This window comes from Mus caroli, unplaced genomic scaffold (genome assembly GCF_978045245.1).
Source record: "Mus caroli unplaced genomic scaffold, Mus_caroli_1 scaffold_13, whole genome shotgun sequence".
In the NCBI taxonomy this organism is placed as follows: Eukaryota; Metazoa; Chordata; class Mammalia; order Rodentia; family Muridae; genus Mus; species Mus caroli.
Genome location: NW_028227268.1, coordinates 49,603,937 through 49,631,835, shown reverse-complemented (window position 1 = coordinate 49,631,835; position 27,899 = coordinate 49,603,937). Strand labels below are relative to the sequence as shown.

At 41.3% G+C, this 27,899-nt stretch overlaps 2 protein-coding genes across 6 annotated transcripts in view; one reads left to right on the top strand and one right to left on the bottom strand.

Moving 5' to 3' along the window:
* Positions 1-1,443, top strand: part of Trpv3 (transient receptor potential cation channel subfamily V member 3) — a 30,277-nt gene extending 28,834 nt beyond the window's left edge. Inside the window, exons 15-17 of one of the 2 annotated variants that reach the window (XM_021177524.2) lie at positions 674-786; positions 973-1,052; positions 1,346-1,443. In XM_021177524.2, coding sequence (XP_021033183.1) covers positions 674-786; positions 973-1,052; positions 1,346-1,443 — 291 coding nt within the window. The remainder of the gene's footprint in view (positions 1-673; positions 787-972; positions 1,053-1,345) is intronic. The other variant, XM_021177525.2, reaches the window with a different exon arrangement.
* Aspa (aspartoacylase) lies at positions 557-27,103 on the bottom strand. 4 transcript variants are annotated; one of them, XR_003838030.2, is made up of 7 exons: positions 26,713-27,103; positions 24,681-24,876; positions 22,865-22,958; positions 16,817-16,924; positions 12,049-12,158; positions 8,727-8,804; positions 557-781 (listed from the first exon to the last, which is right to left on the bottom strand). XR_003838030.2 is itself a non-coding variant. In XM_029483808.2 (6 exons), exons 1-6 carry the CDS (start codon positions 26,943-26,945, stop codon positions 8,784-8,786), a joined length of 762 nt encoding a protein of 253 aa, XP_029339668.1. In that variant the 5' UTR covers positions 26,946-27,103; the 3' UTR covers positions 8,719-8,783. The 4 variants fall into 4 exon arrangements, 3 of the variants coding, with proteins under 3 accessions (XP_029339668.1, XP_029339666.1, XP_029339667.1); XM_029483808.2 differs by lacking the exon at positions 557-781 and having other exon boundaries at positions 8,719-8,804; XM_029483806.2 differs by lacking the exons at positions 557-781; positions 8,727-8,804 and adding an exon at positions 9,096-9,490.
* Positions 27,104-27,899: the final 796 nt, after the last annotated feature.

Below are 27,899 nucleotides of genomic sequence, written 5' to 3'. Positions count from 1 at the left end.
AGACGTAAGGTTCTGGAACAATGAAAGGGGCATTTCTCAGTCCTGAGAACAACTCATGGTGTGGATCCTGTGGTGACAACTAACCTGATCCATGAACTGAGTACTGCTTAGAAAGTGCTTGTTGGATTTAGTGGATAGAGCAGGGGAGGGAGCAACCCTTCAGGTATCTGCAGAGCTACCTGCAGGGGAGGGGACTGTAGCCTCCTTTTGCCATCCTCAGCTGGCAGAACAGAGATGCATATGACTACAGGGGGGAGAAGCTTTGGGTTCCTAGTTACCAGAACCTTTTTTAACTGGGTTGAGCATAATGCTCCAGAGAGACTGGACCCCCTACCAGGGAAGCTTCCATGGTGCCCAAGCCTGAGAGAGAGTGTGGGAATGTTTGACCTCTGAACTTTCCTCTACCCGCAGTTCCAGAATCCCAGCATTTCAGTTAGGAGGCTCCAGATATCCAGACATACTATTCATGTCAAGCTGAAAGCAATTTATCACTCCAAAGTTTCTTTCTCATGTTTTAATTCATGATTACTTCAAACCCTCAAGACCTCTGCTTTAAGCACAAATGAGGCTGGAGTGAGCTATCAGATGGGGTACCTCTGGGTATACCCTCATCTGGAGCAGGACTCTCAGAGCAGGCTTGGAGAAATCAGTTTAGGCTTCTTTCTCTCCCCAGAGAGCCAGGACCATCTTGGAGTTTGAGAAAATGTTACCAGAATGGCTGAGAAGCAGATTCCGCATGGGCGAGCTGTGCAAAGTAGCAGATGAGGACTTCCGGCTGTGTCTGCGGTAACAGAGGGAAGGGTTGTGGGGCAGTATTCTTAGACGTGGGTAGGATCAGCAAACAGGAGGTTGGAGCATCCCTGTGTCTGTGGCATTAGAGGAGCTATATAGAACCTGGGACATCCCAAGTGTGTGTGTTTATATCACTGAGATGCGATTCCGAAGCAGTGAGTACAATGGTCACACTTACAGGATCAACGAGGTGAAGTGGACAGAATGGAAAACACACGTGTCCTTCCTTAATGAAGACCCGGGACCCATAAGACGGACAGGTACTGTTGCTTTGAGATGGTGTGGGGTCCTCTTTTGTGGACTTTTAGTGACTTCATGTGAATCAAGGCCAAGAGGCCTGGTTTTCTCACCTGTGAACCTGAAGGTCCTCTCCAGTTCTGATACTCTATAGCACTATTTAGAACAGCTTTTAAGAACTAAGTGATAGGGGATGGGGTATAGCTTAGGTCCTTGGTTCTAGCCTCAGTACCATGGGGGTGGGGGAGATTGTCCTAACACACAGGGACAGGACACAGAAGGATGCACTTCTAAATCTCAACTCTGTTCTCTGCAGCAGATTTAAACAAGATTCAGGATTCTTCCAGGAGCAATAGCAAAACCACCCTCTATGCGTTTGATGAATTAGATGAATTCCCAGAAACGTCGGTGTAGATGCCTGGCTTAAGGCAGATGTGAACACTGTGGTTTGATGCTGCAGGCTGAGCCCTGGTGCTGAAGTGCTATGCAGAGTGCTAAACTAGAAGCAAAATGCTCCTCACATAGACTGGTGGCTGCTGAGGAGTGGCAGTCAGGATCTGAAAGGGAAGCACCTTGGGTTGTGTGACTCCAGAGGTCAGGACAATTCCAAGGCCAGCGGTTCTGAGTCTGGAAGTCTCCTGATGCCCCATGTGAGGAACCTGAGGTTGGCTTGGCTCCAAGACATACGTGCTGGAGAAGGAAGGAACTGGGGTCTGAGGAGTGGGGAGAGTGGTCTCCTCTCTACTACGATCTGTTGTTGGGGCCAGCTCCCGCCCACAGACTCCTTCCTCCTTTATCTCCCCAACTATGACTATGCTTCTTGAATTTGTAGGGGACCCTGTCCCAGCATGTGTAGAGGACCTGAGCTAAGTTGGATCTACTTGGGGGGAGAGGGGAATGAGCTACAGACTGCCCTTGCTGAGCCTCCAGGAAACAGGAAACTGGACTCTATCCTTGGACTGAAATCCAAGGCTAAACCTATCTCCAACTGAGAGATGTTTTAATAGTGTAACTGACACAAAGTTTTTATTTTTAGTTCAGAAAAGCCATTTCAGTTTTGAATGAAAATTACTTCAGATGAAGTAGGCAACTTTAAAAGCTAAGAAATAGATTTTGGGCTTTTGGACTGAATGTAAGTATTATATACTAGGCTTCAGGTGGCCAGGGTCAGGACAATAAACGTTTCCACACACACACACACACACACACACACACACACACACACACACACACACACACTAAACATTTCCACACACACACACAAAGCCTGAGGGAGACAGGCTGTGATCTGGGGGAAAGGTTTGGGGTCCATCCTCTTTCAGTCTCATCCAGTGCTGGCCTCACTTTATTTGAGTCAGAAATAGCAGCTGACCTATTGAGAGGGTCTTAAAACTCAGAGATGACTAGCAAGCACTCCAGTGTTTCCCACTGGGGAAATCAGCAGTTGCCTAAAACACACTGCTAGTTTTTGTTTACTGTGAATATTGAAACTGTACAAGAGGCTTCTGAGGGAAGAATATCTGCCAGACATAGGGCTTATTTCAGATCCTCAGCCTCAGATTTTTTTTTTTTCTTCTTGAAATTTCAGAGTCAGTTTGGTAGAGTAGAGGTGGAGATTGGAGAATTTCTCCAATGATTAGAACTGAAATATTCTCCCCTGTCCGGACTCCCCTCTCTTCTAACCTACACTCTCCTCCAACCTACACTCTTCTGTTATTTAGTAAAAGGATTCATGTGGAAAGATTTGAGATGGAACTATAGATGACTATGAAGATTTTTTTTTTTATGTTAAATGGGTTGGAAATAAGTTGGGTCTTTAGAAAACTTGGCAATTGTTGAGCTATTCAGACTTGAGACCAGACAAAGCAGTCCACTCTGGCAGGTTTCTCCATTCTAGAAAGTTCCAAGTATCAGCATAGCTGGACAGTTGAAAAGTTGGTCATTCCATCCTGAATGGCCTGGTGGGAGAGATGGCGGTGGATGGTACAGCATGGACAGCTGCCCAGTCTGCAGCAGCCACTACTTGCTCAACCTTCTGGATTCTTTATTGCTCAAAGATCACACTCAAGTAGGGGAAGATGACAAAGCATGTGTCTTTGGAAAAGCAAAAACCTGAGGGGGACATCATGGGAAGAAGGAGAAGAAGTGCTCCTGATGGGCAGAAATAGTGAGAGAACTGGTTTGAGATTTTGGTTCAGTTCAGTAGACAGCTGCTTTGGGAGTTTGGAGGTGTTCAAGAAACGGGCTACCACTTGTTGGGAAGATGTTGAAGAAAGCAATTAGGTGAATCTTAAGATTCTGAGACATTCTACAGACCAGTATTCAATAGCTGGAGTCTCCTTGAGTTATCCTGAACAGAAGTTCCTGTTTAAAGGGCAACCGCTTGTTCTAGGGAGCTGGGATTCCAGCTTTGCATTGCCTTGGAAGGCAGTAGTTCAAACCATGTAGCTTTGCATTTCCCACTTGGATGGAAGGCATGGCAAGTTGGGCAGATAGAAATAACTAGCTTCTCAAGTGTTGTGGAGACTGTTTTCTGTGGATCTGGGTGGAATTTGTTGGCAAACCCATTTCTAAATTGGCTATTCATCTAAATGTGGGGCCCCCCTCGCCCAGATGAAGGCTTTCACCCCAGAGGGTCAAGCTAAGAAGGGTCATCAAAGCAAGGAAAGGCATCTCAACATATGGTGTCTTGCTCAAAAGGACCAAATCCCTCATTATACATATGGGGACTCAGGCTCTGGAATGAACATAGACTTGTTCAAAGTTATGTCAGAGCAGGTGAGGCTAGGATGCCCTGATTTCTGGGCCACAGGGATCTTTCTGCTGTTTTTATCACTGGGTCTTTTTGTAGTTGCCACATTAGGGGGTAGTTTTTTTTTTTCTCTTATGACTTTGAAGTTATCATTGTCCTTACAACCTAATGACAAGTCTAAAGATCCAATGTGCCTAAAGCCACACAATAACAACAAAGATAGCAAGAATACACACACACCACTGACTCTTGTTGGTCTATCAGGACATCTTAAAACTCCATGATTTACATTTCAGTAATTTAGGGGGAAGAGGTTTTCTGGGGATGGGCCTGAGCATGCTTAGGTAGCAGTTACAAGCCCTGTTTTACATCTCAGGAAGAGTTTTGTATTCCAGACATTATGCCACGTGTCTGTCTGGAATAACATGGGTGCTTCCTTCCTTCCTGGTGTGGGGAGAAGGAATAAAAGCTGTACTGTGAAGTCATTGAGCTCTTAGGCATCTGCCCAGAGAGTGCAGTATTATTGCGGTTCCTTTCCTTCCTCAGGGCCTGGTGACTGTCCCCCTTTGCTCTGGATGACGCACAGGGAGACAGGCTCTCACCAGAGTCTGTAAGCCATACTTGACTTCTGCATTGATTTACATGTTGTTATTTTATATGTACTGTGATCCTGGTTCCAGACACAGGATTATTGTTGTATTCTCACAAGATGTGCTGATCATTGTATAACTTAACTTATAGACTTGTTTTTAGTGTTGTTTGTGTGAAACTACATGCTCAAGAAATCATAAAGAGTTGAGACTACTTTGGTCTCATTGAAATACTGTTTTGATTTCTAATAAATATTTATTTTGTCATGCTATGGTCATGTTTCTGTCTTTGCTTTGTATGAATATGAAGACCAACTAGAAATCCTAGAGTGTTTCTTAACAGGAATGGGTAAAGGGAAGTTTAATGTTTGGATCTAAAGCATTTCTCCTAGATCCTGATCAGTGGAGTGGGTGGGTGGGGGAGGGGGCAGCATGCTGCATGTGTCAAAGTGCATACACGGATTCCTATTTTAGTTATTTGATAACTTTGTTTTATTTTCTAAAACGATTTATCCTGGGCTGGAGAGGTGGCTCAGGGGTTAAGTGCACGGGCTATTCTTCCAAAGGACCTGGGTTCAGTTCCCAGCACCAACGTGACAGCTCACACCTGTCTGTAACTCCAGTTCCAGGGGATCTGACACAGATATACATGCAGGCAAAACATCAATACATATGAATAAAACATCAATACATACAAATAAAAATAAATCATTAGAAAATTTAAAAATTCATCAGTTGTCTGGTGCCTGGTTCCATTTTCTAGTAGCTATCTCAAAACTACTACTGTGGCTCTTCACCCTTTCTAGGCCTCTAGTTGGTTTAGTCTCCAAGCTGTCAGTGAAAATGGAAACCATCCAATGGGATATTTTCAAGGTTTGATCATCAAACCTATGATTTTTACTTGTATCCACACCCACCACTACTACTGCTTCCTTGTGATTTTTTTTTTTTTTTAAAGATTCCTGGGAATTTGCACTGTTTTTTTTAAAAAAATATTTATTTTATTTGAGGACAGACACTGTTGCTGTCTTCAGACACACCAGAAGAGGGCATCAGATCCCATTACAGATGGTTGTGAGCCACCATGTGGTTGCAGGGGATTGAACTCCGGACCTTTGGAATGGCAGTCATTGCTCTTAACCGCTGAGTCATCTCTACAGCTCCCTCCTTAATAGATTTTTTCCACTTAATAGATTTATTTTGTAGAAAGGAATGCTTGCATTGAACTAAATTAGCCTATCAGTAGATACAGTGGCACTAGTAATTGTTTTTCTGATTTGTGATTTAGCAATCTCCCACACACTCCTGGGTTTCATTGACTTGGTTTTTAAATCAAATCTCTATTATTTTCCTGGGTCAAATTGAGGAAGTGTCAGTCTTCTGTTTTGGTTTGATAAGATGTAGCATTTTGGTCAGTGCCTTTTACTTTGTGAATATGGGACTGGTGCTGTTCGTGTTGTGCACTGTGAAACCTACTAAGCCTGTGTGGCAGCCCTGATTAGAATCTTCTACTGGAGTTCCCTTTTGTGCTAAGGGTTGTAAATGCCACCCCCAACCCCAGAGGTGCTAACTGTGAAGTCACCATAGGAGTGCTGAGTGCTGTGACATATTGAATGCAAGTTCACCTGTCACTCACTGACTTGGTACACGGTAAGGGACCACCATCTGCCAAAAACTCAGTTTTGTCTGGCTGTGTTAAAGTGGAAGATCTAAAAATGTTCTCTGCAGGTAAGTGACAAGCCTCCTGAAGACAACATAGGTGGAAATGTAGAGATATCAAAAGTTTTGGGAGTCTCCTGAGAAGCCACTTCCCCTCAGGCTTTTTGCTGGGGGATGTGCACAGGCCTTTCAGACATGCCTTGGACCAGCAGCCTTGGCATGTCTCTGACATGCACATCCCAGCACTGTGGCCTTTATCATTGTAGCCTCCAGAGTTCCTCTCTCTGCCTCTCCACACTTGTTCCTCTTGCTGGCACAGTGGCTGTCCATGGCCCCCTATTTCTATCCAAGGGATTTCAACAGCCCGTTCTTCCAGGGAAGCCTTCTAGATGGGCTCACGCTCACCAGATCAGACTTTATTCTTCCATCAAATCTTAATTACAAAAGTTAAAGTGTGCATTTTAAATCGCCGTGGTTTTAGTTTGCAGATTTGATTGTTTCTATCAAGTCTAATTTTTCATGATTCAAACTTTATAGTCTTCAGAATTTCTACTTATATGTGACTTGTCTATGGCCATGATACCCTGAATGGATGCTGTTTAATTAAATGTGAATTTAAAAATTCTTACATGTATTTATTTAGTGTGTGTGTGTGTGTGTGCATGCATGTACAAGCCACAACACACATGTGAAGGTCAGAGGACTATGTTCAGAAGTGGGTTCTCTCCTTCCACCAGGTGGATCCCAGGGGGTCAAACTCTGGTTGTCAGCCATGGCTAGAAGCACCTTTACCTTCTTAACAGCCTGCAGTTTTTTAGGTGTGTGTGTGGGGGGGTATGGGTGTTTTGACTACATGTATGTCTGTGCACCATATATGTGCCTGATGCCCTTGGAGGGCAGAAAAGGGTGTCAGATAACCCGGAAGTAGAATTACAGATAGTTGTGAGCCACCATGTGGGTGCTGGAAATTGAACCCGGGTTCTCTAAAAGAATAACCAATGCTCTTAACTACAGACTCATCTCTCCCACCCCATGTACTATCATTTTAATCTATACATATTGCTGTGTGGTTTTATCACTTTCAGCTACTTTTATTTTGACTGAATCTGTAACAGTCTCAGTATCCATCCGGGTTCCTTATGTATGTATTTTGTGAGGGTGATCACAATGCTGACTGGAGGCATCACTGTTGGGATTAAGCAGCTAATGAATGCAAGCATTTAGCTCAGTGCCTAGTGCCCAATAGCATTTCATCTTTATTTGAGGTTAGCACAAAAGGCCCTTCATGGTCTGCCTCTCCCTCCCCCCACAACCTCCAGACTCATCTTTTGTTTTCTTTCCTCTCTGTCCCCAATGCCCTTCACACTGTTTTACTCCTATATGCCTTCCTTCAAGCTTATTTTCACCCTCCTGAAGTTTCCCCTCCACAGACTGATCTTGCTTTATCCTTTGGTTCCTTCAAAATGCAACTCAGCTTTCATTGTGTATATAAAGCATTTTTAATCTCCATGTCACCTAGTCACCCCTTTGTCCTCCTCCCCTTTCATCCAACCTTAACATTGTCTTTGTTGGTATCTACATTCCAGAATGTGCCAAGGAAGGGTAGAATAAATGTGTGCTCAGAGAAAGTGGATACCAAATATAAGAAAAAAACCAGAACAATAAATGAGATGAAGAGGTTGGCGACATTTGTAGAAGCTGATTTACATGTCACATGTTAGCTATGACATTCAGCAGAAAGAATATATTTCACTCACTCATTTTGGCAAGGCACAAAATAGATGTTGAATATACTGTATATGGGGTAAGATTAGCTTAGTGGGATTATGTCTGGATGAATAATGTGTGTGTGCGTGTGCTCGCACGCATGTGTGTATGCATGTATCTGTGTGTATACTGGACACTCACTGAATCACTGACATTGATTGGTGGTACATCTATTTACCTCTGTATCTATGTATCTTTTCCAGTTAATGCATTATTATGATTACTTTGTGTGTATGTGCTCATATCTGTGTGGACTTTTGTGGAGACAAGAGGCCCATGCTAAGCATCTTCAATTGCTCTCCACTTTATTTTTGATACAGTCTCTGAGTCTTGAGCTAACTGATTTGGCGATACGGCTGGCTGGCGAGGGAGCTGCTTGTCTTCACCTCCCTTGCACGCGGATTGCAGCTGCACGCCATTGTGCCTGGTATCTTATCTGGGTGCCAGGGACTGAACTTAGGTCCCTGCTTGTATGATTGTATGATGAGTACTTTACCAACTAAGCCACTGTCCAGCATCAATGTTAGTATTTTTGATAGATATACTGAATCCATAAATGTGGGTTCCTTGGGGTCCAAATTATGGTATAAAATACTCCTCACATGACTGTTGTGGCTTTAGAGGGGAGGGAAGGGATGTGAGGGTTCTGTGGGGACAGGAAGGGGAGGGAAACAGGGTCTTTTAAGGAGGCTCATGAGAGGGAACAGATTTTGTCACTTGAGGCATGGAAGAACTCCTTAAAACATGTATTTGTTTGTGATCCAGAGTCACCAGTTAGTTTGGGCCACATTTGTACTAGTGCTGACTGCCAAGGACCAGGCCACCGTACCCTGTTGACTATGATTCTGGTGATGGTGTTCTTTTGGAATGATAGTTGGGAGCTGCAAACCATGTATTTCTTTCAGACTTTCCCCCTAAAGCATACTCACCAGCTTCTTGAGGGAGTGTTTCTTGATGTACTCAGGCAGCACTTTTACACCCAGTATCTATTTCCTTTCACATCTCATCTGCAGAAAGGTATGAACTGCCTACAGATATCACATTCATCACTAGAGTTTATGGAATAGACATTTAATAGACTGTCATTAATTCACACACCAGAACTTAAAAACACAAAGTCTGTACTATTAGTTTTGATTAGCACTTATGTATTACTTGAAAACATATAGTCTGTCCTGCTGTGTGCTAAGTTGCACTAGCATGTATTTCAATGTTATGTTCTAAATGTGAATGTTAACAATGTTAACAAGAATATACTGTATAAAGAATAATACAGAAACCAGAAGCACACTTGCCTGTATATAGCTCATCCAAAATATATTTGAAAGATATTCATTAATTTATCCTTTCCTTTCAGAACCTGGCCTGGATGCTTACTGCTTGAGGCACGGGGCCAGGCGCTGAGGAAAAGAACTAGAGTAAGGCACTCTGGTCTTGGAGGTTTACAGAGTTCTAGGTGTTTGCAAGACTCCCATAACTGAGCTTGCAAAGGCTTTTAGTGCAAAGTGGAGCGGATGCTTTTTGCGCTGAGTGTTAGTTTTGTTGTCTTTGCAAATGCTTCTTTTTTTTCATAATATGCAGCTTCATTCACAAACACTGGGTACACGGTACAGTCTCCACCCAGTGGAATAACTTTTCCATCAAGAGACACAAACACAGGATCTCCAGGGTGCAATGGTTTCCAGTCTTGATCCTCTCAGGAGACATCAAAATACATAAATTATGTTTGGGTTTTCCCCCTATTTTTAATTTATCCTGTCAGGCTGTAGATAACTAACATTGTTCATTAAAAAAGACATTCTTTATTAAAGCTATATAATGGGATTGAGCAGTATGTGGGTCTTCTAACACCAATGCTTCTGACCACAGGAGCCCTAGAACATCTCTAGCTTTGCTGTGCTTGCTAAGCATCTGGGAGTTGGCTAAAATAGTTCTCTAGGCCTGGGCAGAGCCTTGGCCTCTGCATCAGCATCACCTGAGATAGAATAGTAGAATTTGGGGCTGGAGAGATGGCTCAGATGTTAAGAGCACTGACTCACCAACCACATGGTGACTCACAACCATTCGTAATGAGATCTGATGCCCTCTTCTGGGGTGTCTGAAGACAGCTACAGTATACTTATAATAAATAAACAAACAAACAAACAAACAAACAAACAAACAAACATTTAAAAAGAAAAGAAAACTATAGCTGGGATTACAGGCTTGTGCCATCAGACCTGGCTGGAGACATTCCTTATGGTGTAGCAACTCCAATGATCTTTCCTAACTTCTGGGACCTGACACTGATCTAGTTGGTTACTGTCCTTAGCCAGTATTCTTGGCCTCTCCAGGATTACTTTAGTATTTTTGAAGGGTGCTACTGATGAAAATACACACTAACAGCCCTATGTTTGAGGCTTCTCTGGCACTGTCAGCTGGCCTTTGTTTTCTGGACTAACACCAGAGGGATTTCTTTCTCTCTACCACACTCTGTCTTAGAGGACCATTGCTCATTGGCTCTCTTCGGTTTCTATTCAGTGTATATGAAGCTATAGGCAGGATATGCTCTATTGGTCTGAATTTATGGGCAGGATGTTTTATGAGGTTGCCTGATGGCTATTAGAGTCATTAAGTATGGATCTGAATTGGATCAGTGGTTTTCAACCACGAATACTCAAACCAATACTGTCAGATTATCTGAGATTCTTGGCACTGTTTTTTAGGAAGCACTCCTTTCTGAAGGGAAATGGAGGGGAAGCATATCTTAGGGAGGAGGGAGGAAGCTGGGAGAGGTAGAGAGAGGGGAAACTGTGGTTGGTTGGGAGGTAGTATATGAAAGAGATCTCTATTTCCAATGAAAAAGAAAGCTCTAATGTGTCTTCGTGGCTGAGAAGCCTAGCATGGCTAGCTTTCTAGGTCTCTTTCACCTCTGGGCTCTAAGGTTCTACACTGGGAGTGGGTGTTCTAGTGTTTGGGACCTTGCTTCTTCCCTGCCTTTCCTTTAACTTCTCCTAATTCCCCTGGGAGCTCCTTGACTCTGATTAATCTGTCGATTAATCTATTGATTAAACCAGGCAAGGGGTGGCACTGGAATTCCAAGGAGAATCATGGGACAGTGGGAGGAATGTCCCAGAAAAACAAGTCCAGGGAAGTGTCAACTATGAGGCCAGCTGTAAAGATCATTAGTAGGAGATCTGCCATGCATAGCTGTGCATCTAGAATCAGACAGTTCTGATTTTTCCATTCCTTTCATGTCACTCTTTCCTTCTCCTCGCCCATCTCCTCTCTTTTGGAGATAAGGTTTCCCATCACAGCCTAAGCTGGCCTCAAATCTGTAATCTCGCTGCATTAACATCCCAAGCATTACAGTTATCAGCCTGTACCATAGCGCCATGCTCAATGTTTATCTTAATTTAAGAATATGAGGGCCTAGAAAATAAAAGCTAGGTTGAAGTGTGGTGGCACACTACTATAATCCCAACTTTGTGAGGCTGAGATAGGAGGATCAGGACTTTGAGCCAGCCTGGGCTACAATGGAATACCCTGTCTCAAAAACCAGCAAAACCAAGCCAAAATTAGAAGCCCATGTATATCATTGTCCTCACTCCTGCACATGGGTAGGAATTTCTTATCCTAGAAGTTTTGTTTGGATGCCTCTCTCACCTCACTGTGAGGTTACAGGATCTGGCCACTATCATTTCTAGATAGTACACTGAACTTCGGTGTTTCCAGATTATCAGTCACATGAGACTATAGGCCACACTCACAGAAGTAACCCTAGAGCCAGCACATAGCACTTGTACTGAGTACTGAGCTAAGGTATGTGTCCCTCCCTGTCACAGTTTGGGATGGGTATTATCTTTCACAGTACAGGTGTTAGAGGCTTGGTTCCTAGAGTGGTGCTATTAAGAAAAGATGTGGGTCTTTAGGAATTGGCTCCTTGTGAAAAACCTTTAGGTCACTGAGGAATTTGGAGGGGGGCTGTCCTGCAGTCAATTTATGTTCTTGTTTGCTTTGCCACAATGCTCCTGCCACAGCTCCAGTACTGTGATCACTCTTGGACTGGAACCTCCAGAATGGTGAGCAGAATAATGCTTTTATCTGTATTAGTTGTTTGTATTTGGTATTTAATTCTAGCAATGGAAAGTGGGCTGATATGATTCTTTAAATACTAATAAGATAATATGCACAAAATGCTGTATGAATGGTCAAATTGTACCTCAAAGTAGAATACTATTATTTTCAGTATTTCAAAAAGACAAATGTTACCTGCAGATTAGGATGAATAACCGCAGCCACGTCTCCACTTTCATTCCTTGGATAATCAACTTTCTCCATTATTTTATAGACGTCAATAGAACAGGGAGGAAATTCTTTTCCTATGGAAAGAAGTGAGATGAGTTAATCACAGCTAAAAAGAAACGTTCTAAGAAAAGGAAGCTGACATTTTAAGGAAGAACGATCAACAGAAAGTGAAGAGTGCTGCAAACCAGTCTGGGGCTCGTACACAGAGAGGCCAAACACTGCCATTACTCTTATCAGTACACTTTCCACAAATCTGTGATGGACAGACACAGAAAGAGAAGATTCACCTATCAGTATTTGCTAGGACCATAGTCAGGGCCACTGGGCTCTCTTCTCTTAGTTTTCCTAGCTGTGTGTTCTTGAACAACAGGTTGGCCTTATGTAGGCTGGAGTTCATTACCTGTCAAATGAAAGTTTAGATGAACTTATGGCAGAGCTCTTCCTTCTGATATCCTATGACTGGGTGTCTTCACAAAGATTGTTAGTGAGCTTGCTGCCTTCAACATAAGGGGTATCTGTCTTAACCTAGGACATTGCACATCTGACAACTTCTGAGGAGGGAGCTCTTTGCATGAAGGGAACCTGCCCAGCAGTAGAGTTCAACCCTAAATATGATGCAAAATTGAACAATCCAGTGCTGACTTGTTCACAGATAGAGGATGTCATCTCTAAGAAAACATTGGAACCTGTGTCTGATGGAGGGTCTAGAATATGCTGTGGTTGGAGCCTAGAGGGAAGTCTTTCCTTAGAGAGGAATTGATATGAAGAGATCTGTTGTTACTTCTAGCTGGCTTTTGCTGTGTAACACACTATCCTAGAACTTAGCAGCTTAAAGGATCTACCTCTACATTGAGCTTGTGATTCTGTGGGTTGGTGGGCAGCTCTTCTGGTTTAGACTGGCTTTGGCTGTCTTGCTGACACATGCAAGGTGAGCTGGCTGCTCAGTGATTTGGGATAGCCACATTCTCATGTCTGGCATTTCATAGGCTGCAGCTTGATCTGTGTAACTGTTATCTGAGGACCTTGAGATTTCCATCCCATAACCTTCCCTTATCGAGGAGGTCAGTACAGACTGAGTCACACAATGGCCATGAAGGGTTCCCAAGAGCAGTAAGGACTAAAGTTCAGAGTGCTAGTCTTTTTCAAGCTTCTGGGTTGTAAAAACTAATTACAATGCCAAGTTAGATTAAAGAAGAGGGAAGAGCTGTTTGGATAATGTAGGGGTAGAGAGGAGTGTTCTGCAGTTGCTACCCCACATCCATATTAAAGGAAACATAAACTGTGGTTTGTAAGCCATGTGTGGTAGTTTGAATAAAAATAGTCCCAATAGGTTCATATATATGATTGCTTGGTAATTGGAGAGTGGCATTACTTGACAGGATAAATGGCCTTGTTGGAAGAAATGCCATTGGAGGCGTGCTTTGGGGTTTCAAAAGCAAGCCAGGCCCAGTATCTCTCACTCTTCTTGCTGCCTGCCAATCCAGATGTAGAACTCTCAGCTACCTCTCCAGCACCATGTCTGTTGCATGTCACCATGTTTCCCACCACAATGATAATGGACTAAACCTCTGGATGTAAGCCAGCCGCAATTAAATGCTCTTTTATAAGAGTTGCCTTGGTTATGGCATCTCTTCACAGCAATATAATACTGACTAAGACACCATGTCTTCTATCAGCTTTGTGGTCTTCTACCTGGATGTATCATTTCTCTTTCTCTCTCTCTCTTTCTTTCTTTCTTTCTTTCTTTCTTTCTTTCTTTCTTTCTTTCTTTCTTTCTTTTTTTCTTTTCTTTTCTTTTCTTTTCTTTTCTTTTCTTTTCTTTTCTTTTCTTTTCTTTTCTTTTCTTTTCTTTTCTTTTCTTTTCTTTTTGGTTTTCTGAGACAGGGTTTCTCTGTACAGCCCTGGCTGTCCTTGAACTCACTCTGCAGACCAGGCTGACCTTGAACTCAAAAATTTGCCTGCCTCTGACTCCCAAATTCTGGGATTAAAGGCGTGTGCCACCACGCCCGGCGGATGTATCATTTCTTAATACATTGTGGCTTCACACTTGGTATCTGAGGTCCTGTTGTGCAAATGTTCTGCTCTTCTGAACACCAACTCCACAAGACAGTATAGACCTGTCCTTAGATAAGGGTGGTGAGAACTGATTTTCAGTTTTTATGACTTTCTGAAAGTCAAAGGACCCCCAAGTGCAGAAGCTCTTTGACTACAGGAGGTGCACATCTGAGGCTAAGGGACAATACCTGCCATAGACCTTGAGCTGCACATTAGTTACATCATCAGAACTATACATTCCTCAATGCAGCCTAATGCAGTTATTAGCACAGGACATCTCTGAGATTTTTAAAGCTTTTTCTTTTTAAATTTAAAAGCAAACTGTTGTGTAATTGTTACACTTCTTAGTACAGTTTGATTTACTGAGTAAGTGAACAGTTGTACAGAAAATCCACTCAACTAACTCTTCACCAATCACTATCCAATTGTTAACTACAGACATAACTTATAAATATGGCATTCTTGCTGACTAGAACTAAAAGTTGGTCTGGCTTAGCTCTCTTCCCAGCAATCACTGTTATGGCTTAGTATGCTTTGTTCTAGAGCTAGAGCTTTTCATTCATTCTCTCTCTCTCTCTCTCTCTCTCTCTCTCTCTCTCTCTCTCTCTCTCTCTCTCTCTCTCTCTGGCAAGTGATAAATTCATTGTAAAGACAGGTTTATACTGTGTAGCCAGGTTGGTCTTGAACTCATTTGCTTCCTGCTTCAGTACTTTCAATTACAGAATGCACTATCACACTTAGCTTACTGTTATTATTTTTAAAGTTAGTTTGTTTATTGTATGGTTTGGTTTGCTGTGTGTGTGCACATGCATGTGTTGCATATGTATGTGTGTGGCTGTGTGTGCCGATATGCATACATGCGAAAGTCACAGCAGGCTGTTGAGTGTTGTCCTTTGTCACTTCCCATCTTGTTGCTTTGAGACAGGTTCTCTCACAGAACAGGAAGCTTGATATTTTGACCAGGCTGGCTGGCCAGTGAGATCTCAGGAGTCTCTAGTTTCTGTCCCACAATGCTGGGGTTACAGGCATGTTCAACCATGCCTGGCTTTTTATGTGGTGTGAAAGATTCAAGTTAAGGTCCTTATGCCTGCAGATCAAGTGCTGGTACCCAGTGAGCCATTTTACTTGTTAAAAAATAACAGCTTGCTTTTAAAAAAAATTAACATTTTTGAAGACTTGTCCAATTTAGTTTAATTCTTCACAGCTGTTGAACATTTGGGTCATTTCTATTGTTTTATCATTGGAGCCAAAGCTGTAATAGCCAGTCCTTATGTAACACATTGGATGTACATGTGGTTGTGCTTCTTTATGGCAGGGAGGTGCTGGGTCATGCGATTTGTATATTTTAAGAAGGATGCAGAGGTTCAATAGGTAAGAGTGCTTGCTAGGCAAGCATGAGGGCTTGAGCTTGAATCTTAGCATCCAAGTAAAAAGTCAGGTGTGGTCATGTGTGCCTGTAACTACTGAAAAAAAGGAACCGGAAAGATTGCCCAGTCTGTGACAGTTCAGAGAGAGAGACTGCCCTAAAGGAACAGGGCAGAGTGTGCGAGAGCAGGATCCAAGTCCTCACATGGCCTGGTACACACACAGTAACACACTAAAACATGCATCATATATATATTTCTCCCGTAAACAAAAGATGAGCCAAATTTAAAAAGAATGTAGAACAGAATATAAAAAAGAATATCAAATTAAAAAATATAAAAAGACCCTAAAGGGTCTTTACCAAATAACATGTTCAGCAGAAAGTAATGAGCCTATTTTCTTTTCCTATAGCTTTGCCAAAATTTGATATCACAACTATAATTAGATATGAATATTTTCTTAATCTAATGAATAAAGTTTGTTACTTGAATTTGCACTTCCTGGATTACCCATGATCCTGAACATCTTGTGTTTATTGGACACTTGAACTTTCTGGTCTTGTCTATATACTTAGCTAGCATATGTTAGCCATTCACAATGATGAGTTTTATTTCAAGAGTGTATGTGATATAATTTGATCATATTGATCCTCCGTTGTTCCCTATTGTTCCTTCCCACTCCCTGATCATCCTTTTCTGCTCTTTCTATGTTTAGGTCTTTCTTCCAATGCACTAAGTTTCCTTAGGGTTGCTTATAGGAGCAAGGTGAGGGATAATTTACAGAAGCATGGAGAAATTATAAGTGGCTACACCAGGGAAGAAAATGTCTCTCCCTCCCCAGTATCCATTAGCCTTCTAGATCCTCACATAGCAGGGTGGGCCTCATCTGTCTTTTCTGTTTAAAATAGAAATTAATGGAAAAAAGAAATGACTTTATTTGGGAGATTTGACAGCTGCCTTGAATGTGTCTATCTGTCATTCCCTGAGGAATTGTTGAAGTAAAAATGCAATCTTCAAAAAGCATCTAGAAACTGACTGTGGCACACATCTGTAATGCCAACCCTCAAGAAATGGATGCAGGATCACTGAGAGTTCAAGTCCTGCCTGGGCTACATAGTGAGAGCCTGGAGAGAGAAAGTGAGAGTGTTGGGGGTGGAAGAGACAGAGATAGAGCTAGCTAAGATCATAAACATGACAAATATGCCCTAGATTCTATTACTACTTCAGTTTTAATTGGTTAAGTTTTGCACAGACCCCCCCCCAAGTTAAGCCATGTATGTAAACACAGGAGACAACTGCCACCCACCACTCACCTTCATTGAAATGCTGTATAAAATCAAGAGCATGTTTTATCATTTTTCTCATTTGGTCTAAAATATCAGCTCTAAGGACACCGTGAGGCTGAGGACCAACTTCTATACCTATGTACAGGAGACACAATCACTTTTACATACATAGTAGAATATGTTGAGAAAATTAAGCATTAAAAATATAAAGATCTAGATCATAGTGTGGTATGGCTGTTTAATATTATGGAAAATAACAGAGACAATGTCAGCGTAAATACAGAACATGGAAACCCACAGAACTGTGCTCAACTAAGAACTATCTTTTTCTTTTATATTTTCTCAGTGTTTGTAAAGACATGAAAAATTTATTACCTAGGTAAAGATGGAGTGTAAGTGAGGCTGACAAGAAATAGGTTGCACAGGAGAAACTGTCATAGACTTCAGTTAACTCAGCAGGAAGGAGTATGTCTATGTAGTCAGAAGTCTAGTTAACTAAGCCTTGGGTTTAGTTCACATGGCATTCAGTGAACTGAATTATAACAGTGTAACTTGCCTTTATTATAACAGTGTAACTATATCTTACTGATAAAATGGTGCAATGTTTTTCATTTTCTATGAAATTATATTCATTTATTCTATCCCAGTAAGTCTATGCATCATGTCTTTCCAGTGGTTGCTTAGGCATCCATCCTCTTCCTATAAAATACCCTTTGTGTAAACCACCTATCTAGCCCCCTTTTCCTGTCCAGCTTGCCACAAACTCATCCCTTTAACCACCACCTTCTCCATTCTTTAAACTATTTGCAATTTGTAACATTGCATATTCTCATACCATTCTACCCAGCTCATAAGTTTCTCATCTTATTTTTACTCATTTCTATTTCTCAACCTATTAAAACTTACTATATATATTTTTGAATTATCAAACTTTACTGTGTCCACATTGCCCCTTTAAAGGTGTGAGTGGGAATGAAGGAGAGATGATTCTATTATGGAAGATAAACGACATATAGAAAGAACTAGAGAATGCCACATACTGTTAGCACCCTGCTGACCCTAATACAGCCCGATGGCCCTGAACACCACATGGCTCTGCTTTATGAAAAGCTGTTAAGAAATGCAGTTGTCCATTATTAAGTGTCCTTCCAAGATTAGAATCACCTGACAATGGGCTCCCTTTGCCAACATAGTCTTGTCTATTCAACCAAAGTGCATCTTGTTATTAATGAATAAGGAGCTGAAGGGGATTGCAACCCTATAGGAAGAACAACAGTATCAACTAACCGGACCCCTCAGAGCATACATGGGCAAGTCCATGGCTCCCCCTACATATGTAGCAGAGGACTGCTTTATCTGGCATCAGTGGGAGGGGAGGCGCTTGGTCCTGTGGAGGCTTGATGCCTTATAGAAGGGGGATGCTAGAGGCATCTTGAGAGGTGAAGTGGGAGTAGGTGGGTGAGCACTCTCATAGAGGCAAAGGGGGGATAGAGTGTGGGGTTCATGGAGGGGAGATGGGAAGGGGGATAGGTAAGGGGGGATAGCAACTGAAATATAAACAAAAAATAGCAAAACAAACAGTTCAAAAAGAACATGTTTAGACTCCTGGACTATATGTTTTTAAATTATCTTCATGTAAAAAATTGTTTTGCTTAGTTTTCTTTCTTTCTTTCTTTTTAATGAGGGAGGGCCCAGCCCATTGTGGGTGATGCCAACCCTGGGCTGGTGGTCCTGGGTTCTAAAGCAGGCTGAACAGCCATGAAGAGCAAGCCAGTAAGCAGCACTCCTCCATGGCTTCTGCATCAGCTCCTGCCTCCAGGTTTTTGTCCTGTTTCAGTTCCTGCCTTGACTTCACTCAGTGATGTATTTTCACCTAGAAATGTGAGCTGAAATAAACCTTTTCCACATTGCTGTTGGAAATCATCACAGCCATGACTAAGATAGGTGTCTAGCAACTCTCCTAAGCAGTTTTGCTTGTTTTGTTTTATTGAGACAAGATCTTACTATGTGGCCTCTGCTGGCCTGGAACTTTTTATGTATGCCAGGCTAGCCTCATACTCCCAGGGATCCTACTGCCTCTGCTTGCTTGCTTTCCCTTCCTTCCTCCCTCCCTCCCTCCCTCCCTCCCTTCCTTCCCTCCCTCCTCTCTTCCTTCCTTCCTTCCTTTCTTTCTTTCCCTTCCTTTCTCTCTTCCTTTCTCTCTCTCTCTCTCTCTCTCTCTCTCTCTCTCTCTCTTTCTTTCTTCCTTTCTTTCTTTCTCTCTAATGAATTACTTTATTTACATCCCAAATGTTGCTCCCCATCCCTCCTCGAAGAGTTTTCTCCCCATCTCTCCTCCCCTCTGCCTTTGAGAGGGTGTGTTCGGGGCATCATGTCTCTTCAGGATTATGTGCATCTTCTCCTGCTGAGGCCAACCTGGATCCCGGAGCGCTCAGAAACTGAGCCACCTGTCTCTGCTTTCAAAGTGATGGATTTACAAGTATGAGTCAGCATGCTTGGTGTGCTGGATTTTCCCCCCAATAATTTACATCCTGATTTACATCACTTTACATCCTGATTGCAGCCCCTCATACACACAAACAGACCTTTCTTTACAAAGGTCTTGGTAAGGGATTTTTCTATGCATAAGTTTGTACAACTATGTTTCTGTATATGTCTGTATATTGTAGAAGTTGTCTATTCACCTGAAATCCATCTTTCTTTATTCTAACAGAACCAGAATTTTGGTTGGGTACCACAGTTCAAGGTGAATGTACTTTGTTTTCAGGTCAAGGGTTTAAGTGTAGTTAAGTCACCTGTAGTCATCCCAGCACTCTAGTGGACTGATGGGCATAAAATACAAGAAGCGCCAGGGAAACCTGAGATTTTATTTAATGAAGTATTATTATATGATGTTTAGAACGACAGTATCTTGTGACCACAGTAAGGACACATTTCAAGATTGTAGAATAACAAAAACAAAAGATAATGGTACCTCATGATATTGACTGTTCTAATTTATATTATTATTAAATTGCTATTTAAAGAATCAAGAATTATTTTTTACATTTTCATTTGATTATGCTAGTTGACAACTGCCCCTCTCCCCCAGATTCCTCTTGGTTAAACCTCTGAGAGACAACAAAATAAGATGCTGTAATAAACTTTTAATTATGATGTTCAGGTTGCCTGTAGGCCAATGTGTTCTACATAGCCTTGGGGGGAAATGAAATAGATCTTGGTCATGGAGCCAATCCCAGAACACTGCAGGGGTACAGGTGACATGCTGCAGAAGCAACTCGTGTGTAGAACCAGTGCCATGGTGGAGCTGTATGGAAATCAAGGGCCACAGAGTGGTAGGGTAGACACTTCATGCAGAAGAACTAGTTAATGAAGTTCGTTCTCCTAAGTTGAGAATGTTTTTCAAACTAAAAACTCACTTTCACATAAGATCGCTTACCACTGCTGAATAGTCAAATCCATAGGATAACACCAGGACACACTCAGGATGGAAAGGAAGACACAATGATTAAACAAGTGCTGAATCTGAAATGAGATGATGCCTAGAATCTAAGAAGGTTGTGCCTAGTTACTCATAGTGTTGGGCGTGGAGTATGAATGAATATGCTAGCATTTGATCATGAGGCTGGCTACAGCAAACTACAAACCAATCTTTGGGATTAAGTTTACCTGGAATGATTCTGTTAGGCTTGAGGTAACTTGGCATTAGAATCGCCCCTATACTGTTAGTACCAGTTAAAATAAATTTGTAAGAGGCAGCAGCCTTTGTGACTGTAAAATGTTTTATCAAAAGTTCTCTTTCTGGTCTTCAATTTTTAAAAATTCATTATGTAATAGATATACTCCAAATAAAGAATCCAAATCAGAAGAACACACTAGCATTTCTAAATTATAACTCCTCAGGTTAAAATGTTTTAAAATTTAGCTCTATTTTCAAGGACCAACGTATTAGCAGATACTTGTTCTAACTCAGAAAAAAGCACTGACCATAAATACCATAAACTAAGATGGATCCATCAGACTTTAGAAGCCGTAGGCTTTTATTCAGTGTCAGAGGAAAGCATGCTGTCTGTTGTTCCTGTGTAATTATTCATGCAGTGCTGACAGCTGACTGACAGCCCTCATGCATGTGGTGCAGGTGTTTTTCTACTGAGCTGCACCCACAGCCTTATACTCTATCATTTAGGCTCTGGTTAACTTTTCATTTTGTCTGTCTATCTGCCTGTCTGTCTGTTTATCTGTTAGTTGGCCTATCTATTTGGAAGTACTAGAATACTAGACAAGAACTCTATTACTGAGCTACAGCCTTAGGCCAAAGCTTTGGTTTATTTAAACTATGTAAGGATATTGGATATTTAGCCAATATTATGTATATTTTGGATATAGTTCTCTAATTATAATAATAAATAAATTACTTTCATCATGTAACAAAATCATTATTTGAATAGTCAGAGCTTTTCTTTTCTAAAAAATTTCATTTGCTGCCACACCCACTCCAGTACTGACTGCATGACAGGCCCAAAAGCCTGGATGCAGTCCTGAGGCAAAAAAGTTCATGGAAACTTAAGTCTCCTGGAACCATGGTATCCTGTAAAACGAATGCTCCAAATCTGTCCTTGCTTTAGTTGGTGAACTTTAGTTAGTGTGTGCTTTCCTTCAATATTGTTTTATTATAAGTGGCTTTAAGGATTGATTTTGACATATAGCTAAGTTAGATTAGCCTTCACCAGTGTTCCAATATCCTAGGAAATTGTTGAGCCAACCTTGGGCTTTGATCTTTGTAATAATGTTACTCATTCACATGAAAATGCCTCCAGTGTTGATAGACAGTGTTAGAAATAAGGCATTACATTCTACAAGAAAAGAGCTAGTAATCTCAGGGCTAGTCTACATAGTATACTTGGAACAATAGCAGAGTTACTCCCACACACACAGGAATTTACAATGACCTAGGAAGAAGGAAGGTTGTGGTCTAAGAAGGAACTAGAGTAAATACTTAGAACCATAGATATCTGAGTCACTCCCATACACAGGAATTTACAGTGGCTTAGGGGGAAGGTGGACTATACAATAGACTAGAATTGGAACTATGGCAAGGGCATGAAGCCATTGCCCCTGGCGTCTATCAGCTGACCTTAGGTGGGGCTGCTTTTGATCCCAGTTGTTAAGGTTGATTTTCATTCCAGTTGGGTCCTGTTAGTTTTTATGTATTCATTCCTCTGTTTTACGGTAAAAGTCATTTTGCAACAGACAACTACAAAGTACCTTGGATGACCTTAATGTATCACTTAACTTCCTTGTGTCCTTCTGTAATATAAGTCTGATGCTCGCTTTGAGAAATTACATTAAGATCAACACTCCCTTGTGTTTGAGTCTTGTTTGTCACTTTTCGCCAACTCCCTGCCCACCTGTATAGGGATCCGGATTCTCCCTCGGATTGAGGGGCCGACTGAGTCCAGTCCGCAGCAACTTGCTTATATTATTTGTCACTTATCTTTCAAATTACTTCATTAAAACATCTGAGGTCTAACAAAATAGATTCAAGTTGTAGTAGCAGTGTTATTTACAGCATACTTTGTAGATAACTAGTTATACTACTAGATCTCCCAGGAAACAGAATGGTGTTACCCCTACTTTAGCAGTTTGCCACTATGGAGTAATTATCTGGTTAAAGTTCCATCTTTTCATTAGACACTGAGCTCTTGGAGATTGTGTGTCAGGACCTAGCACAGTATTGTTTTGTAACAGACATACAAATACCTGTGGAATATACAAATTCTTGCAATAAAAATGGGGATGAGTCTGACAGGCATTCATAGAAGGTTTTACTCCATGTGAGTTTTGGGAATGAGGAGAACATCAGACTAATTTCAAAGCTTGAGTGTTACTGCAAAGGAAGCAAGAGTAAATACAGAGATCTGCTCAGAGAAACTCAGGAAATTAAGTACAGCTAGGGCTTGCCTACAGTGAACCTGCTTATCAGATAGTTCTAAGATGAATGACATGTGAGGTATGTTTTTTATGTGTCAGTTAGGCTCTATTTCTTTACCTGTGCCAGCAGGAAGTGTGACTTACCAACAGGATACTTGGCAATGGAACGAGTGGTTGCATATTTGAGTGAAGGATGCTCAATGAGATAAACAGAGCAGGGTAATGGAGCCATGCAAGTCTGAAGAAAATTGAAAACATCTTTCTTAGTGTGCAAAGAATGTTTTGTTTTCTTGGCTGCTACAGAGTCAATAATAGTCCCTTCAATATGCTCTACTTCATAATCAGAATTGGTTAGACAGTCTTATGAAACGTTCTCTAAAGCCTGATGTTATACTTTTGAAACCATACGAACAAATTACATATAAAATCAAATTATATTAGCTTCTGGGCAAACTGTCCACAAAACAGTACTCCAGGATGAAAACCAAAAATAGGAAACAAATATTTCTTCTGAACACATTTGGCTACTTTTGCTTTCATCTTTGTTTACACTTAACTTTTTATCGGTATATTGATCTTATTTTTATCAAATTTATTTTTTACACTCCATATTCCATTCCCTGCCCCCCATCCACCCTCCCACTGCTCCATATCCCACACCTCCTCCCCAACCTCCTGTCTCCACGTGGATGCCCTCAACTCTCTCCCCCCCCACCTGATCTCTACACTCCCTGGGGCCTTCAGTCTCTTGAGGGTTAGGTGCATCATCTCTGAATGAACACAGACAGTCCTCTACTGTATGTGTGTTGGGGGCCTCATATCAGCTGGTATATGCTGTCTGTTTGATGGTCCAGTGTTTGAGAGATCTCGGGGGTGGGGGGGTCCAGATTAATTGAGACTGCTGGTCCTCCTACAGGATCATCCTTCTCAGCTTCTTTCAGTCTTCCCTAATTCAACAACAGGGGTCAGCTGCTTTTGTCAATTGGTTGGGTACAAATATTTGCATCTGACTCTTTCAGCTGCTTGTTGGGTCTTTCAGAGAGCAGTCATAACAGGTTACTTTTTCTGAGCGCTCCATAGCCTCAGTAATAGTGTCAGGCCTTGGGACCTCCCCTTGAGCTGGATCCCACTTTGGGCCTGTCGCTGGACGTTTGGAATATTGGTCTTAATTCTTAAATTCTGTTACCACCTATGGTCTATATCTCTACATATATTGTGTGATTTCTCCCACAGCTTCTGCTTAGTTCTATGAGAATTTGAGCCAGGTCTCTAGGTTTATTTTACTTAACTTTGAGACAGAGCATCATTGTGTAGCTCTGGCTGGACTTGAACTTACTATGGTACACTGTATGGTAGCTTGTATCTCCCACCTTGGTCCCTTTCCACCATTTTCAGCCCCTCCAGCTTCTGGAGGACACAGTGGACTACACTTTTGGAACTTCTGCTGAAGTGCCTGGGCCTGATACTGATTTTCTGCCAGGGTTGAAGTCTTGATGCACTCATAAAACATTCAAAGATATGTCAGTGCACAGGAACCAAATGGGCCAAAGACAAGACACTACACAACCAAGTCTCTCTATCCTAGGACTTTAGTCAACACTGAGTGGTCTCTTCATGATCTTTCTAAGGATCCTCAATGGAGATGCTTCAACTGTATTGTTTAAAATTTGGTATTATTTTTTACTTAGTTTTAACAAATACTATATGTTTAGTGGCCATCTGGATAGAATTTTTAGCTCTATAAATTCAAGTATTCATAGATGTTTTGTTATTTTACTCACCATGTTTATTATTTTACTTTCTTTTCCCTATCATCACTGCCTCTGTATCTTTGTACAGTACCTCATCCAGCCTCCCATTTTGCTATGGAATATAATCCATTTCTCTTTACTGTCTTCCTGACATCTTTCAATGACTTAAAAGTAAGGATCCTAATATAACAGAACAACATTGAGATTACCTTAATATAGTGAAACATCTGAATTAAAAAGTCATTCCTGGAATCCTCAAGAATAAGAGTGCAACCCATGTTAGAAGTGGTGTTGTGAAGGTCAAAAACAATGTCATAGGCATCATCACTATTTTTTGGACCAAATAAGTGATTTATTTCTTGAGCCCGTCTCACTTCATATGGCAAGTCTTCAGACATCTCTTTGCTGTTTTAGTAGAAAGAAAAAGATTAACAATGTCTATGGCTATGATAACATAAACATAAAACAGAAACAGTACACAAAGAATGAGATGTAAACCTTACATATTAAAAATTAAAGAGGGAAGCCTGGGAGAGAGACAGAGACAGAAAGAGACAGAGAGAAACAGAGAGTTAGTTCTAGGACAGCAGTTACACACAGTTTCTCTTGAAAAAGCAAACAAACCAAAACAAATCCATGAGGGACATGAAAACTTATCTGAAACCTCTGCAAATGAAAAAAGATCTCTGCATTTTTTTTTCCAACTGATTCCACAGGTCCGGTGCTGCACTGGCATGCTCATAAAATGTTAGGTTAATTTATGTGGCTGATCTCAGGTAGGGCTTCACAAACAAAATTTACCACATGACTTCAACCTTGAATGAAATATACCCTTTAATTTTATAAGCACTTGCTTGTAGTTATGATGCACTGCTTATTAATTGCACCATTCCCAGCACTATGGTTCTAGTGAAAGGAGGGAGTCAAACCCTGGTGCTCATGTCTTCATTGGGTATTTTACATCGAAGACTGGGAATGACTACTGGATCAGGGACACAGTTTACAAATGACAAACCACAAACTTGCACAAACATACTTACATGCATTTTTCTGGAACAAGTGTTGACATCACAATACAATACTCTCAAGTGGGCTAGCTTTGAATTTATTCTGCAGCCAAGGATGGAGGATTGCCTCCTGCCTTAGCTTCCCAAGCAGCTAGAATTGCAGGCTGGGGGCTGTCTGGACAAAATCTTATAGATACAAGAATTTACAAAGGGTTTTATTATTATTATTATTTACTCATGGTTTTTATTATTTCACCCATTTCTTCTCCTTTCCTCGGCCTATCCCCATTGCTTGTGTCTGTCTGTGTACAATACTGCCTGTCCCTGATGCACGCGTCTGTGTTCAGTACCTCATCCAGCCTGTCAGTGTGGCTAAGGAACAGAACCTCTAGGTTGTTCTTTACACGATAATGGTTTAGATTTATACTTCTCTACTGAGTCTCTCAACCATATTTTTAAAACATAAGTCCAGTTCAAGGCCAGCCTGATCTACAGAGTGAGTTCCAGGACAGCCAGGGCTACACAGAGAAACCCTGTCTTGAAAAAAACCGAAAACCAACCAACCAACTAAACAAACGAAAACCAAAAACCAAAAACCAAAAAAAAAAAAAAAAAAAAAGTCCATATATTTCTATTATCTGTTATCTAGCTATTTTTCAATAGTTTGTACCAGAGTCTTTACTGCCTGGAAACCATATCTGCAATGAAGAAGGCATATTCCTGGTGCTTACTCACCCTTTCATTCAAAAAGTACTACTCAAAATGTCATAATTTCCTCACTGGACATAGTGAGGAAGACAAACCTGCAGGAAAGCATGGTGGTGAGTTTCCCACACAACAGTTTGTTTACCAGTATAACGACCAAACAGTCATTTATTTTTATTTTTTTGACAATTTAGATTTTTATTTTTACATGTTGCTCAACACAAATTTATGTAGAGGATTATTATATTTGTGTCTTTCGAGTCAGATGAGTCAAAGCTACAGATATTTCTTATTTGTTGCTGTATACTGGGTGGCATACAGCAAAAAGAAGATTAGAGCGCGTGAGTGCCCAGTTTGTGTAGTTGCATAATTTGTAAAGCAGCATGATTAAAAGTGAAAGTGATCTTATTCACCGCAGATGTTCTATGTGTGGATCTGACGACTTACTAGGAGCGTTTACGTGTTCTCTTTCCCAATGACTAACACTTCTCACCTATATATACTCTCAGAGACTAGAGAACAGTCTTACCTAAGATTTTCAAGGTCAAAAACTCGATTCAGGTCACAGTCAATGTATCTGGTGCACTTCTCCACCGCTCTTGGGTTGGTAATGAATGGCTTCACGTCCAGCCCTGCTCTGTGAACTTCAGTGCCATTCCTTAGCCAGTGAGTAACTAGAAACACTCCGGTCAGTTCATTTCCATGAGTCCCTCCAAAGATGGCAATCTTCTTAATAGGTTCTTTAGCAACACAAGAGGTCATTTTAACAAATACCAAAATCCGGTCTGATTTCTGCAATTCAGAAGAGAAGAGGTCATAGGACAGTTAACTTCTGAGAAAAGTTTCCAAGTTTAGATCTAATTGAGAAGTGCAAAATACAGAGCTCTCTTGAGAACTGACTTCACAACTGTTTCTGTCACAACTTCCCAGCCTGTTTATTCTATGGACACTCCCTTCTGTAACCCCTCCCTTGACCATATTTGGATTAAAATATGCAAGGATCAAGGATCGTGATGCAGCTGTTAACTTCTAACTCAGATGGTCAGCAGATCGAAGTACAATTGTGCTAGCAGCCCCTGCTATAAAAACCCTTTATTCTATTCAGAATGCTTATTTATAAAATAATACCACATTAAGCCCAATCCTCCCAAATATAACAGTGTGGTTTATTCAGTGTTTTTGTTTCCACTGACATTTAAAAACATTTCCAAAGTAAGCACTTTTGCTGCTCTGAAGGCATTGATGTCTCTGACTTCCTCTTGAACAGCATAGTTCCTTTCTTTGAGCATAGCTGTCCACAGCAGAGGCACAAGAGCCCAGTCACGATAGGGTGGGTGACACAGAGCACGGCAGAAATGCAGCAGGCAAAAATGTTGCTGAGTTCAATCCTGAGGAGAGAACCAATTTCTGAAAGTTGTTCTCTGACTGCCACATATGTGCACCTGTTTGTTTTCTCTCTCTCTCTCCTCTCTGACTCTTACACACAAATAATGAATGGAATAAAAATTATTATTATTATTATTTCGAGACAGGGTTTCTCTGTATAGCCCTGGCTGTCCTGGCACTCACTTTGTAGACCAGGCTGGCCTTGAACTCAGAAATTCACCTGCCTTTGCCTCCCAAGTGCTGGGATTAAAGGTGTGCGCCACCACACCCGGCTAAAAAATTATTTTTGAAAAGTGACTTTGAAACATCTTTAACTTCTGTCTCATGAGG

What these genes read in the sequence shown, in the direction of transcription:
- Aspa (XM_029483806.2), bottom strand. Translation starts at nt 26,945, where the DNA reads ATGACCTCTTGTGTTGCTAAAGAACCTATTAAGAAGATTGCCATCTTT. An exon ending in TTTGACCTTGAAAATCTTAG is followed by an intron (nt 24,877 to 26,712) that starts GTAAGACTGTTC and finishes CTACTAAAACAG; the next exon opens with CAAAGAGATGTCTGAAGACT. An exon ending in AGATGTTTCACTATATTAAG is followed by an intron (nt 22,959 to 24,680) that starts GTAATCTCAATG and finishes AATTTTCTTCAG; the next exon opens with ACTTGCATGGCTCCATTACC.